We start from the raw sequence: 20,734 nt of genomic DNA on the forward strand, positions 1-20,734 counted from the left end.
GGCAGCACGGAAGAGAGCAGGCACAGTACAGCAAGCCAACATGTACTCATATGGTAGGATAAGGTAAGAATTTATAATAGCAAAGATGAGAGACAAAAATCAAAGGACCAGTAATTCTGTAATTGTAGAAGAAATCTCATAGGCATTTCAGAGCTAATCTCAACTTTAGAGATAGCCTGAATGCAAGAATCGGTAACAAATCATTGAATTCTGAGACTGTAAAAGCATCCATAACCAGAAGAACAATGTAGTCCCTACTGGAGAGAAAAAGCAGGAAAAGACTGACATCAAAGAACATTAAATTCATTTGTGCCATGCTTTAATATAAAGAGCATCACATCAAAAAGGACAGTATGAGAAAGACCAAGCATTCCCTGTTTTCCAGGAGACTCACATTATCAGCAAAGGCCTCTGCACACTGACCAGGCTTCTGGTGGACTTCTACACAGAAACCATTAATTTGTTTGTTAATCCTACTTCTCCCTCTAAAGGTTTTAAACACTATTACTGTGTCTGTGTATATAAGGAAGAATTCTGGAACAAGTTCTTGACTGCAATAACTCATCCTATTAGGTGTTAGGAACACAAGGGCATTCACTAGGATTTTTTATTTATTAGCAACTACAGGGCAACAAAATGGGAATATTACATACACAGTGCAGGGAAATTCCTCTTACTGATTTCAGAATTCTGGGTCAGGTACCTTTTTCTCCTTCCCCCAAGACAAGAAGGGATTTGCACATCATCGATGCTAACTACTGCAGGTGATAGGCAGAGTATTTCTCTAAACTTCTGACATGAGTTTAAAAGCATCATGTTCCAGGTTTTATATTTGCTGAACTTAGTTCAAATGTCTTTAACATCGCTTCGTAAATTATCACAAAAAAGACCCAAAAAACAGCCATAACCAACTCAAATCCAATTTGTGTATTTTTTTCCACGATGCCTCTCTCTCACAGACCACAGTGGTGATTCTTAATGATGCTGATGAGCAACACTGCACTGCAAGGTTTCATAATAATTTGAAGACATTCTAAGGTGAAAGAACCTTTGAGATTGTTCATCAACTTTCTTCATCATATAGAAAGAGTAGGTAACTGTACACTATATTACACAGTATTATGGCCTTGAAAAAAGACATACTAAGTGTGTTATCTAAGCCATTACCTAACATATCTAGAAAAGAGAAGCCATCCATTTTTAAATATGCATTTAAACACATGGAAGAAATAAAACACAGACCAAAAAATGGTAGAAGTCTTGTAATAATAAACTTAACTGTAATGACATTTCCTCTCTTTCTTATCTGATGAAAATACTAACAGTCTGCTTAGCAATTAATTCTAGTATTCCCTTAATTTTCCTATTTTAGTGCTCGCTCTTCAAGTTACTAACTTACCTTACACATGCTCCACATAGCTAAATTTCATATTAAATCTCACTCCTTAACATTCTTGGCTTACTTTCAAATAGGTTAAATATTTTTGAGCACAGTTTTTGAAATTCTATTAACCACTGCACAGATAAATGATTGAAAGCATTATTCCAAAGGGCGACACACATTTCAACAATGCTGGTCTCTTAGTAACAAAGAATGATAACTATGAGTGCCTTTCTTAATATTGATGAACTTCATGGTAAAATACAAGCTTTTCAAAAGAGCTAGAAAGGAATAAATACTTAAATAATACTTTAAAACACAAAGCATCAATGTGCCAACCAGCAGAAATACAAACATAACATGGCATTTAAGGGCATTCCACCTTACACACCAAATCTGAGAACCACTTGGGGTGACAGAAATTACAATATATTTTTCTCCTTTCTCTGTTGTCTTTTAATCATTACAGTGGTAGCAAAGTTTGCCTTCTACATGCCTCCCAACACCAGCAGGTCTTCCTAATTTCTTGCATGTGTGATTCCAAACTACTTACATGTGGGATTTCCTAGTACAGGTCTTTCAGTACAAAAAGCTGAAAAGCATGGAAACGGCTGGAAATGGTTTATAAATACATAACTAACATCACCCATTCCTATCATTGGTTGGAAAAACGAAAGTCCTCATATGAATAGAGAAACATCAAAATCACCTGTTCATTTAATTGAAAAGCACTGCCTATTTCATTCAAGCACTTGGAAAAAAGGCATTTTAATAACTCTGAACATGCTCTGAACATGGATGCATTCTTTAGCTTTCCTTCATAAATCATAGGCTAAAAAAACCTAGACTTAGAATAATTTTATTTTAAAAAAAGAGAAAAGAAATTTTAAAAAGGGATTGTCAAAAGGCATTTTTTTAAAAAAATTCAAATTTTAAAAAGGGATTGCTGAGAAAGTTGATACGTAATTGAGGCACAAACATATGATTAAATCTGAGGAGTAAGAATATAATGAACCTACACAGAGCACAGACCTACCAAGCTGTATTTTCAAAAGTATCAATCTCATAATAACTCTGAATGAGGCTTCCTTTAATGCAAGAACTACCAGGCGCTTGATAGTCTTTGAAATAAAAATATTTAGGTGCTCAAATGCAACAGTTTCCTTTAATGTCTAATATCCAAAATCAATGCACTTGAAACTGTCTCTCCTTCAATGTTGTTTCTACGAAGTCTATTCCTTAAAATGAAAGGTAAAATTTCCTTATCCAAACAATACTTAAAATTATTCACTCATCTGTGTAATCCCCGTAAGACATACTGAAGGAAACAGAATTTTGAAACATGAAAGTACTCAAGTTATGCTTAATAAAATATCCCACTCCCCTTTTTTCCTCCATATTCTTGCTTTTACATTCTTCAATAACCTTGAAAAATAGATGGTGGGTTTATTTTTTTTTTTTTTTTAGTTCTAGTTCTGGCTTACTATCACACTCTTGTCTTTAAAAAACAGTTTAGCTAGTGCCTGGACTAGTTTGCACTGTGCAGTCCAAACACTGAGAAAGAAATCAGGTAATAACTTGAAGCAGGAAATCTAAACGAAGTTGGTATCATGTTTAAAAGAATGAGCTTAAAGACTGTTTCTTAATGATAGGTATAAAAAGAGATTAAAATTAAGATGTAATGAAAATCTTAACACTGATTTCCAAAACTAGAGAAACTGATCTAGATTGTATAACACCATGGGCACTCCGTTATTATGAGAGTTGGCAATTAATTGTACTGTACTCTTGTTCACATACTTAAAGCACCTGCATCTCTTTTAATACTACCATCCCATTCTCCCTCAGCATTTCATTGTACATTCCACAAAGTGGAATCACCACTTTGTGTTTATACATCCATTTCAATTTTGCTATTGTCACTCAGCATCTAGAATATTTAAAATCTCCAGAAGTCAACAACTATCTACAAGCCTAAGATGAAAAATTTGACAAACCAAGGACTATGTAATAGACTTACCAAAAAAAGAAAACTATTCATACAGTTTTACGTTTTAGGCATTAAACTTGATCTTTCCAACATTTATTTGAGAAGCCACAGTGTCATTTTTATATAAATACTGAGACTCCAAAAAATAGCCAGCATTTAAAAAAAAATCTTTGCTACTGTAAATCAGAACACCAAATGTAGAATTACAGATTTTCCAATTTTAAAAATCCTGTCACTTTGTGCATTTATGTACACAATTTCAAAATTGTTCTGGATCTCATTTAAGGAGAAATAGGGAGCTCCAAAAAGACTAAAAGATTTTTGTTTTGACAAAAACAGCTTCTGGTTTGAGAAAAAAAAAATTGGTAGGCTTTTGTTTGTTGTGTTTTGTTATTTAATAAAAAGTTAATGAACTTTCTTTTTTTGAAAATTAAAAATAAAGAACCTTCCAGATCTGATAACATCAAAACAACACAACTCTGTTGTTCAGCTTAGAATGGTTTCACACACTAATATTATTGTCCTTCATAAAGACAAAACACTGAATTATGGTTTTATTTAGAGAAAAAGCTATGGATTTATATTCATGTAAGTTGCTAACATTCTCATGAGGGTGAATGTAAACCTCTTTCCAGAGGCAATTTACTTTTCCAATGCACCTTCTTATTTTCAGCAATGGGTGAGTAAGAAGAAAGCAAATAAAATACCTGTTTACTTGATTAGAATGCTTTAATTATTCAAGAACAACTGCCATATTAACCAATTAAACTAACAGTATGTGATATATTCCATAATGGTTTCATACAGGGGCTTTGTCATTTTGACCTGGGAATATGCCAAAATAATTTACTTGTAGTTTAATCTTCCTGGCAAAGTATAAAGATTCCCCGTCCTAACTTGCTATGTATTGTGGGTGTGGGCACCTGACAGAGTACGCAATCAAGTTTATTGTGGAGACTACTTAATGGACTATTGATTGCTGCTAAGAAAATTAAGAGATTAATTGGAATAAAAAGGACTCTCTCTAATCTCATGCATGCATTAAGATGCATTAGTAAGAATAATTGCTCATTCTTCAAAAATTATTTTATTAGATACTAGGAAAACGCATTTTTAAATTTGAAGATAATTCAATTATCTGTTCGACAGACATTGTTGAGTTTTTTTAAATATCGCAGGAGTGAAGAACATCTCAATTCAGAACTGGCTAGTAGACTAGTCTATCTTGGCTACAGAGTATCTTGTAAATTCAGGACACGCCAGAGGTCATTCAAAGGAGAAGAGTCTTCAGCTGGCTGGCAGCATAAACGCTTCCCTGGAATTTCTCTAGGACAGTGTACACCTTTTCAGAGTGGATACAACAGTAACCACAGTGCACTGTCATCAGCAGAGAAACAGACATACTCATAAATAAAACTGATGGGACAGTAGTGATAGTAAACTACATTTCAGCTTGGTTTTGGGAAGACAAAGTGTCCTTGAAAAAATACGTACATTCCTTAACATCAGATGCAGCCAGGCAAATGATCTGACCATCAAAAAACATGAACACTGGTAATTACTATCAGTCTTTTTAACTATTAGCTATCAGAGAGAAATGAAACTTTTTTTTAATAAAATATGAGAACAGAATTTTTAAAAGGCCTTTAGTAAAGAACTACCTGTGTTTTCTAATGAAGAACAAAACTGACAGTTTAGTACCTTTATTATATTATTCATCTACTTAAGTCTTACTGTATTTTGGTAGACCAAATATATATCCTATAAATGCACAGAACATTTAACAGGAGTTACAGTTAACAGGAGATACAGAATTACATGATGTAATATGTACACAGCAAAAGCAGCAAGGAGAGGTAAATGGGTCACAGAAATCCTCAGGTTAGGACCATACATTCATAGCCATACAGAAATTAACTCCTGCTACATTCTGGGAACCACCACAGAAAACCATTTCAAGTGGCATAGACTAATGAACATAGACAAAAATTCTTTTGGAGATTAATTTTTAGTGGGGTACTGAAAAATGAAATGCTTTGTTATTTACTCCAGAAGAGTTTTAGTTTAGAATTTTCTGGCTGATTTTAGAGAAATTAAAATAAATAGAGACATAACTCTAGGTCTGCAGACATTCTCGTTTCAGCTTCTTGCGGCAGCTGCAAACAAACAAATGCAGGACGAAGTCACGGACTTGGAATCTACTCATGTATTATCAGGGCTGTAAAGTTTTTCAGTTTGGAGAATATACTTTTGCTCACTCTGCTCCAAGAACAGAGTTTGTTCTGAAAACAGGGGACTACCATGGATTTAAGATTAAAAAACTTCCTATTTACAGGCTAACAGAAACAATGTTCTCCAAAAAAAGATCTGTTTTCCTAAAGTTAAGTGAGAAATAGCAGGGAAGAGTTTACCATTTCTTGTCCTGTGGATGCCGTATGCACCATTCAGCTGAAATACGAGTTTCATTCACAAAAATTAGATTCTTGCATGGAGGAATCTTCCATTTATACTTCTGATTCAAGGTAAAGTATTTCACTCTAGTATCCAAGACCGTGACGTTGTGAAATTCATCTTTTCAATTTCAAGCTCCATTGGAAAAAAATATTCCTCCAAATGTAAAACTACAGTATGGGCTGGGCTTAAATGCTGAGAACATGATGTACGTTCAAGAAGCTGATTATTACAACTTAATCTGAAAGTGGCACAGCGTTTGCTAGATGAACCCTTTATTTGATCCTCGCTTTCAAGACAGCCTTGCAAACTGATTTTTTTTTCCCACATTTTAAACAGGCAATTTTTAATTAATTTCATTCCTTCAATAAGTTAGTACTATGTAAAATGTATTCACAGCAAATGAATGTCACATGGCAAATACAAAAACCCTCCAATATTTTTCTCGGATTTATCTGTGCAACCTTATTACACTTGACTTGTAGTAGTAATTACAAGTGCTGACAAACACTAAAATTACATTGCTATATAGAATTGAGTCATTTTTACCACATGTGTTGATTGTGGAGCTCAGCGTTGCAGCTCCGGTGGAAAGGCCACCTTTCGATACTTCTGAAGCTACCGATGGTGTCGAAGATGCTGGAGTGGAAGCAGCTGCAGTAGAAGAGACTGATGATGACGTTAACCGTTCTCCAGTCTCCATATCTGGAAGAGAGAAAATAAACGTCTGTCTTCTATGGCAGCAAAGGAAATTGCAAGGGACTACGGGACTGTCTGTGCTGACTGTGTCTCAGGATCTGCACTAAATTCTCAAGAGGTTCCTATGAGACCTTCACATGTGAGGTACATCCCATTAACAGCACCCATCCATCAGAGAACTCAGCAGAGCTGCAGCACTATGGGAATATGGTACTGCTGTTCAGAGTTCACTACATTTCAACTTGAACACCTCTACCACACCCTGTGCTCAGGAGCTCCATTTCAGCTCAGGCTGGAGCCTTCAGCCCTTGCCAGAACCAGCCCATCGCTCTTGCAGCCTGCCTGTGCCCCTGCCTCTTGGCTACATTCCATGTTCTAGCTTCCCTCTAGGATGGCATCAGCTCCCATCTTCTGCTACTTCTGATCAGACAACCAGATGGACGCTGGGCCTGACAGATTCCACTATTTTGTCTAACGCTGTGACCAGCACTGTTCAGATTGCACGGGACTGTGCCGGAGTTGGGAAAAGCCCTGCCTCTACATAACCCTCAACTACCAGCTTATCCCTCCTTGCAGAGCAACCCTGCTCTTTGTTGCTCCCTGACAGACAACTTTAAAGAACCTTTGGTGCATGCCAAAACATCCATATCTAGACTTCTTAATTTAAGGAAAGACCCAGCAATTATGGTGAGATAGTATAAATACAAGAACTCCTGTTAAGTTGCTAGGGGCTTTTTGTTGTTGTCGGTGTTATTTCCGGGAGAGCTTTTCATACAAAATAAGACATTTTTATATGTGCCATGAATTGTCTAAATCAAAACTCACTCACAAAGACTTACTTCACTGAACAAGTATATGTATTTTAAGGAAAACAGACAATAATATTATTAAGAACACTAGAAGAAGTTTGGACAATACTCTCAGGCACATGGTGTGGCTCTTCGGGATGGTCTGATCACTGAGTTAGACTCAGTGATCTTTGTGGGTCCCTTCCAACTCAGCATATTCTGTGTTTCTGTGAAGTAGTTTCTCAAATACTTCAGAAATGCAACCAAGACGATGTCTTTGCAGAGTGGTAAGCAGCATCAACAGACTGTCTGACTCAATCTGCCAGAGCAGCAGTTGACAGTGAGTCAGGATCACAGTATAGGTAAGGTGAGGAAAAATTTCAAAGTCCCTGTACTATTAAAAATGCCATGAGACTAAGCACATTGAACTCGTAACAGGGAAACTTCTAAGAAACCCATTCCTGTTGTGAAGTCTCTCTCATGGACAGAGGCAACACACTTTCTCAGATTTACTCCTGAAATCTGAGGGGGATAAGTACTGAACCTAAATCAAACCACTGTTATAAAACCTCACTCCCAGTACTTGTAAAGCAGAACGCCAAGTACACAAGAAAGACCCACTTTTCCAAATGCTATTTTAGACAATTTAGAAAACTGGTATGTTAAACAGCACTTCTGATCCAAAGTTGTATTAAACAGTTACTTCCCAAATGCACACTTGGAAAGACAGCATAAAACCTGTTATCTGCTTCTCCAGAAAGTAGATCCTTGGTTTGCCTCAGCCAGTAAAAATGAAACTTAAAAAGCTACAGCAAATACAAAAACAAAATCAATGGAGAAACACAAAATATTGTGAAGATGCATTGTGTCCATTTTAACTAAATTGTTCATTCCTTGTCACTAATAGTTTTTATACATTGCCATTTCTATGTATGGGGAAAGTCTCCAGGCTTTGCAAGCTAGCAGAACAAAGCATACTACTTTGGGAAAGTGAAAACTGTTAACACAGGAGGTACAGTCTGTCATACAGAACTGCCTACCCTTTGTACCAACTGCAAACAGCCTCTCCACTCTCAACAGCACCTAAAGACTTCACTGCTTTTATTCTTTACAGCCCAATTTATCATGCATCATTTTCATACATACAGAAAAAAACACAGAAAAATCAGCTACTTACACTGATATGGCAACAAAAAAAGTATCTACTACTATACTGAATATAGGCGGTATGACCTCTTCCTTCAGAACAATAGTAGAAATAACAAAGCTACTTCCTTCAGAAAATTTATGAAGGAAAAATATTACTCAACATTTTAATTTTTTCATTCAGGACTCTTGAATACATACTCCAGCTAAACATTTTCCATCCACAGTTAAAGAATACCTCATTTTTTTTTAGCAATCTGTGACTATAATCAATCTAATGTGCTAATCAGTGGAGGTAGGTGATTGGAAAATACTGTATACAGTGTTTATTACATATATATGTCCACTAAATTTTACAACTACTCTGAAGGATAATAATTAATAAAAATCCCATTCATAAGAGATTATGGTTTTAGTTTGCATCTACAGGCTTAAGTCCACAGCATTCGCAGACACACAGTAAAAAGATTTACTATCTTTAGTATACAGACATCGATAGACACAAATTATTACAACAAAGTACTTTTTTAGTCACTATGAATGACTGAACTTACTTGAGGCCAACAAATATTCCTTGTACAAATAAAAATTTGTTGTATTTTGGCATTCATTGTTTTCATTATGGCTACAGAGAAGTCACTATATTTACAGAGAGCATAAGGGAAGTCAGAAACAAATCAAAATGGTATTATTACAGTATTTCCTTGTAAAAGAAAAGGTACGTCTAAACTTTAACACACTCCATTTGAAACTCAGGATTAAAATTTCATATTTTATGTTCCCTCACAAAAACTCTCAAATTTCTAAAAAAAAGGAACTGTAATAAAAAGAAGCTGTGTGTAATAATAAAACACTAAAATAAGTCTTTACCACAGAATCATGAAATCCAACCTAAATATGTGGAAAAGACCTTCAAGATCATCAAGTCCAACCTGTGCCTGATCCCCACCTTGTCATCCAGCCCACAGCACTGAGTGCCATGTCCAGTCATTCCTGGAACACCTCCAGGGGTGGGGACTCCACCACCTCCCCTGGCAGCCCCTGCCAACGCCTGACCACCCTTTCCATGAAGAAATTCCTCTGATGTCCAACCTGACCCTCCCCTGGCACAGCTTGAGGCCATTCCTTCTTGTCCTGTCCCTGTTCCCTGGGAGCAGAGCCTGACTCCCTCCCCTCCCATCAGGGAGTTGGAGACAGGGAGAAGGTCCCCAGGAACCTCCTTTTCTCCAGGCTGAGCCCTCCCTCAGCTGCTCCTACTGCTCCAGCCCCTTCTCCAGCTCTGTTCCAGTCTCTGGACTTGCTCCAGCCCCTCAGTGTCCATCCTCCTCTTCCTGATGGACCCAGAACTGGGCACAGCACCCGAGTTGCCTCAGCAGTGCCAGCTACATGTCATTGCCCTGGTCCTGCTGCCACACTAGGGCTGATACAAGCCAGGTGCCCTTGGCCCTCTTGCCCACCTGGGCACACCCGGGCTCACGTACAGCCACTTTCACCAGCACCCCCATGGCCTTTTCCATCTTACCAGCCACTCTGTCCCCAGCCTGGAGCACTGCAGGGGGTTGTTGTGATCCAAACACAGGACCCAGCACTTCACATTACTGAACCTCATTTAGTTGTCCTTGGCCCATCAATCCAGCCTCTCCAGATCCCTCTGCACAGCCTTCCTAACCTTCCTACCTGCAAGCAGATCAACAATCCCGCCCAACTTGGCGTCATCCGCAAATTTACTGAGGGTGCACTCAATCCCCTCATCCCAATCACTGATAAAGATATTGAACAGGACTGGCCCCAATACTGAGCCCTGGGGACACCACTGGTGGCCTACCCCAGCTGGAAGTAATTCCATTCACCATCACACCCTCTGGGCCTGGCCACGCAGCCAGCTCTGAACCCAGCAAAGAGTGCACCTGTCCAAGCCATGGGCTGCCTTTTTCTCCGGGAGAATGTTGTGGGAGACAGTATCAAAGGCTCTGCTGAAATCCAGGCAGACACATCCACAGCCTTGCCCTCATCTGCTGAGTGGGTTCACCTTGCCATAGCAGGAGATCAGGTTGCTCAAGCAGGATCTGCTCTTCCTAAACCCATTCTGGCTATGCCCCATCCCCTGCCTGTCCTGTATGTGCCGGGTGACCGCACTCAAGACGATCTGCTCTATGACCTACCTTGGCATCAAAGTCAGACAGGCCCAGAGTTCCTCAGATGTGAGCATCTAATGTATTTTATAAATAAGCATAGTTAAGAACCACCTACAAGCAATCCATGTTTGAATCATAAATAAGAATATATCCTTAGCAAATCAATACTTTTTTAAAACAGAAAAGTAAATTTAGCTACGCTTGCAAGCTTTTAACCAACATAAGCCATCTGTTTGATCAAATAAGAACTGGGAGAACAGTAATAAGCTGACCTTTTAAGGTTCCCCTCTCTTTCCCACCCCCACCCTGCTCCTTTTATTTCAGTTTCCAGGGGTCTGGGAAGTGTTTTTGAGAGGGTGCTTTTTCAGCCTTTAATTTAGCTGCTTGTCTTAATGTCTTTAATTGAGAACTGGAATATTGGTATTTCTGAATTATTCTGAATGTAAGAAATTATATTCTTTTCCTAGAGACATACATACTTTTGATTTCAAACTAAGTCAACCCTTAATTATATTTAGTTAATTACTCTAACCACAACAGATGGCTAACTCCAAAAGAGATAATCCCCAAAACAGTCATTAGACAGGATCAGCAATAATTACACTGTATATCTAATGTGTTCTGTGACTAAAAAAGTCTGTACCAGTTACAGCAGATCCATATTCTTTTTAACCTCAAGTATACGTGAGATATTTGTTGCATTGGAGTTATTTTGTCCGTCAATACTTATGAACTTTCATGACTGTTTTTTAATCTCTCAAATTTGTAAAACAGAAAAATCAGTAAGTAAAACTAGGAAAAAAACCCTGATTTTTAAAATTTTCCAGGTGTAGTGATTTATGTAGTTCCTCTCAATGGTTTGCCCAGAACTCCAGCTATTTTCCAAGAATTTCCCATGGTGAATAGTAATCCTTAATGCAACTGAACTCAGCGAAAACAGAAAGTAAGCTGTCAGTAAAAAGGAACAAAGAAGGGAAGTATGCGAAGCTTTACGCAAGAAATTGTTGTCCTTTTGGGAAAAAAAATTGTTAATGTTTAATAAAAATAGAAACACTAAAAAAAGATAAAGGTTTGCTAAAGGAAACAGCAATCAAATCACTTTCAAATACATCAAGTTAAAGTTTCTTTACAGTCAATCACCTACCTATTCTGTGCTCAAAATCTTCATTGAAATGTACCCTAATGCAGAAGAAAAACCCCTTTCTTAAACAGGTACAAATGAGTAATTCCCTTCACAGGATAGTGTCCTGGATACAGTATCCTATCAGTGTTAGCTGGGATGTGTGAATACCATTAAGTATGTTTTGAAGACATCTAAACACTAGACAAACTCATCTTAAAATTCCAGTTTAACTTCTACACTCCCATGTGCTGCTTCATTATTTCAGTTATTACCTCTAACACAGCGAAAAAGAAGTTGGGTCAAAATATGCTTCAGTTTTTCTCAATGACCAAGTGAAATTTGTAACAACTTTATGACTGCAAACTATAGAACTAGAGTCCCATAATATTGTGCTCTTGCCTTTCAGCAATATTTCATTGTATCATATCATAACATTGTTAGTCTGCCACTGGTTCTTGTGTCAATGAGTGTTCTGATGCCAGAAATCTTGCAGCTGATGAAGAGAAGTACATCAGAGTCTCTCAGAACACGCAGTCCAGCACATCACAAATACAAAATGCATTGTCCAAAGAGGTCATGCTCAGAAGGTAAATGCAGAGCATGGGTGCTAGCTCAGAGGTGACTCAGCAGGCCAAGCAGTACCTGTGGGTTCCACACCTTCCACAGAGGCCACAGAACCAGGGAGGGAGGAGTGGGTTTAAAACCAGTGGTGTGACAAAAAAACCCACAAAACAAGCAAGCGCACTGACCAAACCTCAGGTGAGAAGGAAGTGAGGTACCCACAGGAATGGGTGCAGTTCCCTATAGACAAACTATGGACACCAGAGGCTCCCAGTGATGCTCCCTGCTCTGGAAACAAGGTCTGGTCACAGGCCTTCCAACACACGGTCTACTACTGCTATGATGTTTTATACACTGAGATTTTTAAACTCACATACAAGTGCCCATATAATTAATGAGATCCACTTTACTTGTCTGAAATACTGTACAAACCATGAAAGCCAAGTTAGCAGCTAAATATTGCGAATTTTGCAGAATGTCACTGTAATTATGGCACTTTCGATAATTTATTCTAAGTACTTTATGTAAAGCTCTCTAGGAAAAAAAGTCATCACAACAAAACTTTTACTAAATCAATCACCACAATAAAACCTCTTTTTGTGAGTCAACAGCAAGACTGGCTTGAGTTTCAAAGATATCATACAAAGACACTTCTATGCACCAATACACACAGTACGTTACTGACAGTTGTACTGTGTGAGACAGACTGTACGTTCCTGCATGACATTCGAAATGGGCTTTATAGCCTTCCTCTGACTCATATCAGGCCACATTCAATTAGTGATACAACAACTCACTGTTTATTGCATCAGAATCCACAGCAGTGAAAACATTCATAAAATCACAAATATATCACAATTCCATAAATATTTGTTTTAACAGTCTTTACCCACATATGGTGACTTACTAAAAGCCACTTCAAAACAGATCTAACTCTTAAATTCGGTATAACTGAGTCATAACTGGGCTGCCAAAAACAGAAACAGAGAGAAGAATCAGTTGCCATTCTACTGTTTAGTAATACATAGTGGCCATTTTAAATAGACTTAGGATAAAATGACATTTTAAACAATGCATCTATTTTGACTCTATCCAACAGGATAAACTCATCATTGAATATGCAAATATACAAAATAAGTTGCAACTCAAAACCTTATTTTCTCCTATTTTACAAGTAACTGTGTTGCTTTCCATTAGAAATAAGGATCACTTTGAATATTTCTGCATTCACACATTTCATGATCTTCGTAATTATGGTAAAGAAAGAATACTTACAGATGACAGAGGGCATTATAATTCACTTACGTTACATGCCATGGAGGGAGGAGGGGCACGCAGGTCAGGCTAAACTACAATCCTCCATAAGCCTCGCATCTGGACAAAACTCAGAATACATCTCTGAAGGCTCCATAATGCTGGGCACGAAATCTAATCTATCCAATTTGTACCACAAAAAGTGCACGGCCACACTAAGTACCCATGAGGCAACACAGCACTGCAGAGAGGCACTTAATGTTGAAGTGACCCAAGTCTACTCAAATGTTTCAAACCCAGAATAACAACACTAAGAGTCTGGTTTAAACAAATATATAAACAGAATCATAGAATGGTTTGGGTTGGAAGGGACCTTAAAAGCTCATTTTCATTACACACACACCCCACCATGGGCAGGGATACCTTTCACTGGATGAGGCTGCCCACACAGACCCATCCAACCCAGCCTTGAACAGTGCCAGGGATGGGGAGTCCACAATCTCTCTGGTCAACCTGTGCCAGTGTCTTACCACCCTTAATTTCTTCCTAACATCTAATCTAAACCTACCCTCCTAAAATCAAATCTATCTGCATTATCTGTTATACTGTATGAGGTTATTAACTTTATACGTCTATGTTTAGCAGTTACGACTTTTATTAAGAACACACATCCCTTCACCTTATTTTCACTTCTATGATAGGTTAGGAAAGGAAAGGTTGACACAACTACCCTCAAAACACAGAAGCAGATGGGTGGGGATAGCTTCTTACATGGATGTACACACTTTCAGTCAGGAACGCTCACCCTACAGAAGCAGCTGCCCAATCCATTTCTTGCAGCACAGCGAATTCCACGTGACAAGAAAGCAACCATCCTGTAAGTTGCTTTTACCAATGGAAAAGCTATGTAATTCATCCAGCTCAAGAAGAGGAACAGTCACGATTTAGATACCAGGGTGGCAATGGTACAGTGCAACTCTGCACAGACATTAAGGCTTTATGGAGACTTCGCTCATGCAGTGGAGATGACAGCATTACATGCCTGTATTCCAATGCTTCTAAGCAGATTCTAAACAGCAAATAAATAGTGGTATCACATAAAATTGATGCAAACCCTGAGCTCTTGTCATAACTGCAGAGGCTGAAATAACAGCATCTGAAGAACATTCAAATGCAAAGATTCTCTAGCATCAGTTTGGTAAATGCCCCAAAGAGGCACGTTCACCAGATTTTGTCATCAAACCAAAACAAAGGATTTATCATTTCAGAACTGAGGTTTTACAGAGCTTTCTGTTCCTAAAAAAACCCCAAACCAACAAATAAACGGATCACTGCAATATTTTATCCTATCTTGGGATGAATACGAGTTTTTAATTTCATGCCTAATAGTTCAGCTTAAAGACATGTTTCCAATTTCTATGTAAAAGCCCAATTTTTCATTCCCAACATACCTTTTGGGGTTTCTTTAACATTTTGTTTATGAAACTTCAATAACTTCAGGTTCATTTGCACTAGATTCTAGTACTGCTACATTTTGTTCTACAGAAGCAAGACTTAGCATTTTATACTATTACTTCAGTTTGTGAGGGCACTGAGCAAACTTTCTGAAACTACCTCTATAATTTTAAAATTATGAAGTATTATTAAATCTTTGCATATTGATAATCAATACAACATTTTTTAAATATACAGCAAAAATGCTTGCTTAGGATGGCTCTGAACCACCCTAAGACCACTAGAAATCCTATGCAACAGTAGTTCAAAAATCAGTAAAAAACACTGGGACAGCTGAAGTCAATGCCTTTTTTTTTCTTTTTTTTCTTTTTCCTGTACTGTTCAAAAACCTGAGTTTCACTCTGTCAGAGGCAAATTTTCTGCTTTTCTGCTGGTATTCCACCACTCAGAAACTTAGCTCCTGGTTTAGCCATCCTATCGTACACCTCTTCCCATGGTTCAAAAGCCAGACTTGATCTCAAGCTCAAAATTGAGGCTTAGCTCCAATTACAGAGCTGGAGAAAACACCTACAGAGGAAGTGCCCTGCTGAACCTCTGATGGCAAAAGCTGCCCCAGGCTTGTCTAGGAATTGTTAAAATTCAACAGCGCTTGCGCCAAACATGCTTTTTTAGTACTTCTGTAACTGAGTCTTGCCTAATTTTGCCAAATAATAATAGAAGGCATTAAACCAACAGCTAACTTTGTGAAGCCTAAAGTATCTGCTTTAATATATATATATATATATATATATATATATATATATACAAAAACTCTCAAAAGGACTCAGTACAAACAATGTGGTTTGCCCACTTGGTATTATTTTGCTTCATGCTGGAAAAAAAGACACAAAGAAATGACTGCATAGAGAAAACTTCATATAAATCTTTAAAAGCATAAGCTAAAGTAATTTGGAGAAGAAATAACTACAAATCAAGTATCTTTTTGGGTGTATGAACTCCACATGTGTCAAAATAACAAGCTCAGAACTAGTCCATGGGCACTGCCCTGCAAGAAAAAAAGACACTGAGAAAAGGGTTCTTTTACCCTGGAGTCCTTAACTTACAGACCACCTATGTCTAACAAGTAACAAAGGGGAAGGATGGTAGTCAAAGTCCTCCTTATCAATGACCTAAAGATTTTTTGGGGGGTTTTTGTTTGTTGGGAGTTTTTTGAGTTTTTCATCCTAACAATTTAAGTTACTATTCTAGTCCTTCAAATATTGCTAAAAACTATAACCACCAGCATATTCTGATGAGCAATGAATTATAGATACCAAGAGTTCCAGAAAAGCATTCAGGAGAAACAAATCTTTTCAATGTGTTCCTGTACCAGCCTGAGGCTTTGCAAAGGGTGTTGAGTTTGATTCAGAATAGCACCAAACTTCAGTCTCATTATTCTAACATTAATATCATTTTATGTTAAAACAAAAAGAGAAGAAGTCAAACATCTGAATTGTACATTAGGTTCTCCAAAGCTAGCAAAAACTAGTTTTAGCCCACGGGAGAGCAAAGAAGTCTATCAGCCTCTCATGTCACTGACTGAGTTTTGGCACCTTGACTAAAAAACTTATCATTGAGGAATGCTAATTCCTCAGGTTTGAACTCTTAAAAGCACCTTGCAGTGTAATCTAGCAGGAATGTAGTAGTTCCCACTAACAGGCTGAGACACAGATAAATGGTTTCCACATTTTCATGCAGTTGCACTCTCATGGTTCTTTGGAAACCCAGAACCAGTTCTTGAAGGAAGTGTTACGTGCCATAACAGCCATTGTTTTGAGTCAGCTTCATCATTGGCATCCATCCCCTTTTGCAAAACATCTTTCTTAGCTTGTTTGTTAACTGTTTCTTCCAATTTTAAAGGTATCATGATCTTTTTAAAAACTGAGACATTTAAGCAAAACAAAACCCCCACAAAACAACGAGTCCACTAAAGTTTAGGTAAACAGAATAACTAGAAGGAAAAGTAATGAGGGTCTTAAGATACAAAGAAATAAAATTAAGCCTCAACAGAAGCCGCAGTAGGTATTACCATGTCAGAAGACTATTCTGGCTGATTCCATTCACAACTTTATTTTTACAAAACAAGCAGATGCAAATCTGACATCTTGATGTTATTTACAAACTAAAGAAGTGGTTAGACACAAAAAAACCCTGCCAAAATCGCACTTTTATTTCCACAAACCGGAAAGAAAGAAGATAATAAACCATCCGTACTTCCATCTTCAAAACAAAAGTACTGTATCTAGATTTCAGGCTCTAACAAAGCCACATGCTAAACATTACATCTTCCTACAAGATTAAAGAACATTGGTTAAAACACAGGAGGCCATTTTTTGCTGTACCAGATGTTGTTTGCTTGCAAGCTTGAAAACTTTTTAAAGATTAACAGTGATACACATTGCAATAAACCATTCTTTCAAAATTTAAAGGCACTCTGCAAAGCCAAGCAGTCAATGATGGTCATATCTGACAGATAAAACTGGGGTTCTCTTGTGGGATGTTGGAGCAGAAGCCTAAGCAGTCCCAACTCCAGCCACCCAGCATTCAATTCAAGGGGTCCATGAGGGCCTATGGCTGGGCCCAGGGTTAGGATCTGCCCTTCCTTGCACAGCAAAAACAGCTGTATCCCTTGGCCACTGCTGCCTCACACACTTCCCTTCCCCCAGGCAGCCCAGGTAATGCAGCTCCTACAGCTTCCATCAGGGCTGTTCTGCCTGTTCTGCAGGAACCAGGTTCTGTAAATTAGGCTGAAGCTTGAGCCAACAAGGTCAGCTGTGAGGCACCCAGCTTTAAGAGTCCCTATAGAGGCAGAATATGAAAAAGCATTACAAATAGCAAGGGAAACATTTTCAAACCACCTGGCTCAAAGGACATTGGAAAGAACGGAGCAGGGGTACAAGAAGATGGCTGGACAGCAAGGAAGTCTGCTGGAAGACAACACACATGTTTTGCTGGTACCCAAACTAGGACATTTCATAGACAGTCAATATTAAGCACTACTGTAACTTATCTGGAATATCTGACTATATGAAGTTTATCAGTTTATCTGTTAACAGCAGCAATTCAGTATTCTGTTAAAAAAAAAAATCAACATACTCTTGTTTTGTAAGAGACATTAGTATAGAATAGTGCTCCAGGTCACTGGGCTTCCAAATTAAATACCAACATTAAAGGGCTTGTAAGGGAGGCAGCATGTGTATAAAACCTGCAGCTATCCTGAGAAATCTTTATCTTTCAGTTAATGTTCCCAAGATGAAAAAGTCAGAGTTTCATAGAGAATGGCACTCATTCTTCAGTAATCCTCAGAATACAGTGTAAATATTTTGGGGAAAGAAGAATTCAAATCAATAGCTTCCAAATAACAGGTCTTTGCCAATTCATGAGAAGAAAACCCTTCAAAAAAGTAATATACCTTGACTCCCTCTTCCTTTCTTCCCCATGGCATTTTTCCTGCCTTGTTCTCCTTAAAATAGGCCTGTATCTACATGCTCTAGCCACTCCATTGTCCACACCCTTTTCTCCATAGCTAACAACTCGTGTGAACTAATAGATCAAACATGTCCAAAAATATTTTTATACCCCAAGCTGGAGGAACACTGTTCCTCACCTACTTATTTTTCTCACAGTGCGAACAAAACAGATTTCTCATATATGCTGTCTACTTCACAATTTTTTTAATAACAGCTGTTTAATTCAGTATCTATTTTTTAATCATCTATTATAAAAACATTTCTTTCTTTTAACTGAATCATACTTTTTCTCCATGTTTCACTTTTGGTTCCAGTTTCTGTTAACATAGTGGATATGTCCTGTTGCTAAATGAAACTGTACATCATTTTATTTCCACGTAAGATACGATAATAGAAAAAGCACACCTTTGAAAAGCAACAATGATTTTGGCTAGGAATTCACTACAAGGTTTTTTATACTCTAGTTTACAAAGGGAAAAAAGAAAGTCTTTTGTACCAAGAACACAATATTATTTTATTATTAATTTATATTAGAACTGCAAAATTTAATTCAGCACTTTTCTAAACTTCCACAAAATAACCATGAACACGCATTGGTATTATATACTATAGAACTTCAGTAACACTTGTCGTGATAGGTATAGCACTACTGCAAATGCTATGCTATTTTTACCAGCACAACAGAAGACCAACCTTAAGAAAAATAAAATCATTGTAGACCCATTTAACAAGCCGTGTAAGACCAAAAACACACTGTAACCATTGTTTTACAATATGAAATCTGTTAGAATGATACTCTTGAGAAAAATAAAACCACACCTGTGCACTGAGTGATAGCTCACACTCACCTGGTCCTCACCAGAAGGAGCCGAGAAATTACTTGAAGTAAAAATAACACATCAACTGAAATAAAGATAGAAACAGCATTTACACGGTCATATAAAAAAGGTGACCAAAACACTCTTTTGTTTTATTTGAAGACTATGTTTGTTAGACAGGAAACAGTTCTGGAAGTGATAAAAATATTATGAAAATACCAATACTTCAGAATTTGCATGACACAAATTCACATTCTATGTCACTGTATTTGTCCAGTGAATATGCATCAGAATTTTTCATAAAGTTAGTACCAGTTGTCTAAAACCTAAATAGACTTCAATAGTTTGGGGGTTTTCAATCTCATGAAAACCAGATTTTTTGCTCATCACTACTGTCAGATAAACATTACAAGAAGCCGTAGTTGTCCTGGAATTTAAAAAAAAAAAAATGCTACTCTACATACTCTTTTTGTATTCTTCTTTAATCTATAAACATTTCAAACTATTAACCCAGGGAAGGCTGGGGGGAAGGGTGGGCAGGCAGGGGGAAAAGAAGGGGGAAGGAAGCACAGAAGAAAAGCACTGAACACTTGGCATTACAGGAAAATAGACAGAGAACATGAACAGCTTACTGTGGAGAGGGGTTTAATCAGGAAGTAGCCATTATCCTGTCGCTACAGAGCAGTGACAGCACTCCAAAACAAGCCGAGGGTTTGGTCTTGGAGGTTTTTGTTGTTTGCTTTCTTTTTCAGTCAAGTAGGAAGAAAGCACACATGCTATCATGTCCGAGTTTGCTGAGCCCAAAGGTCGCCAGATGCTTATTGTCAAAAGCTATCCTGAAAATTAAATCCAAGCAAGCGCTGACAAAGCTGTACTTAAGGAAGCATCTAAAATCTACCACAAGCTCCCTCTGTGTTACACACAAAACATGGCTGTCTTATTCAGAGATTAGCAATTATTGTAATGAGATACTGTCGGAGAGGGTCAAACAGTGCTTCCTGCAGTTTACACATCTTGATTTCCTGGTAAACAAACCGAAAGGCAGGCGGAGCACTTGGATCACCAGTAACACAGCTGCTCGCTGAAAAACCAGCTCAAGTGAAGTATGCAGCTTCATCTTAATTACACGAGGGGAAAAGGTAGCAGAAAAACATAAACCCAACTGAACTATGAGGAAATTTTTCCCACAATGTTACGTAAGCATCAGTGCCAGGCTGCATTGTTTTCTTTTTTTATGCCAAGCCCCCAAAAAACATCTTTATTTTCTTGTAAATTATACTTATGTGTACACACACACACACACACTCTCTCTCTCTCTCTCTCTCCCTCTCTCTCTCTCTCTCTCTCTCTCTCTCTCTCCAGAACAAACTGCTCCCCAAGTTGTTCTGGAATGTAAAAGTGCTATGAAACCATAACCTGAAACA

The 20,734-nt window shown here is 37.8% G+C and overlaps 1 protein-coding gene across 25 annotated transcripts in view; it reads right to left on the reverse strand.

Moving 5' to 3' along the window:
- The window catches only part of BAZ2B (bromodomain adjacent to zinc finger domain 2B), a 124,400-nt gene that overhangs the window by 58,883 nt on the left and 44,783 nt on the right, over positions 1-20,734 (reverse strand). For 24 of the 25 annotated variants that reach the window (XM_069021390.1, XM_069021386.1, XM_069021408.1 and 21 more), the window contains one exon: positions 6,372-6,527. In XM_069021390.1, coding sequence (XP_068877491.1) covers positions 6,372-6,525 — 154 coding nt within the window. In that variant the 5' untranslated portion in view covers positions 6,526-6,527. Of the gene's footprint in view, positions 1-6,371; positions 6,528-19,942; positions 20,169-20,734 lie in introns of those variants that run through there. The other variant, XM_069021389.1, reaches the window with a different exon arrangement.

Source organism: Aphelocoma coerulescens, chromosome 7 (genome assembly GCF_041296385.1).
Source record: "Aphelocoma coerulescens isolate FSJ_1873_10779 chromosome 7, UR_Acoe_1.0, whole genome shotgun sequence".
NCBI lineage: Eukaryota > Metazoa > Chordata > Aves > Passeriformes > Corvidae > Aphelocoma > Aphelocoma coerulescens.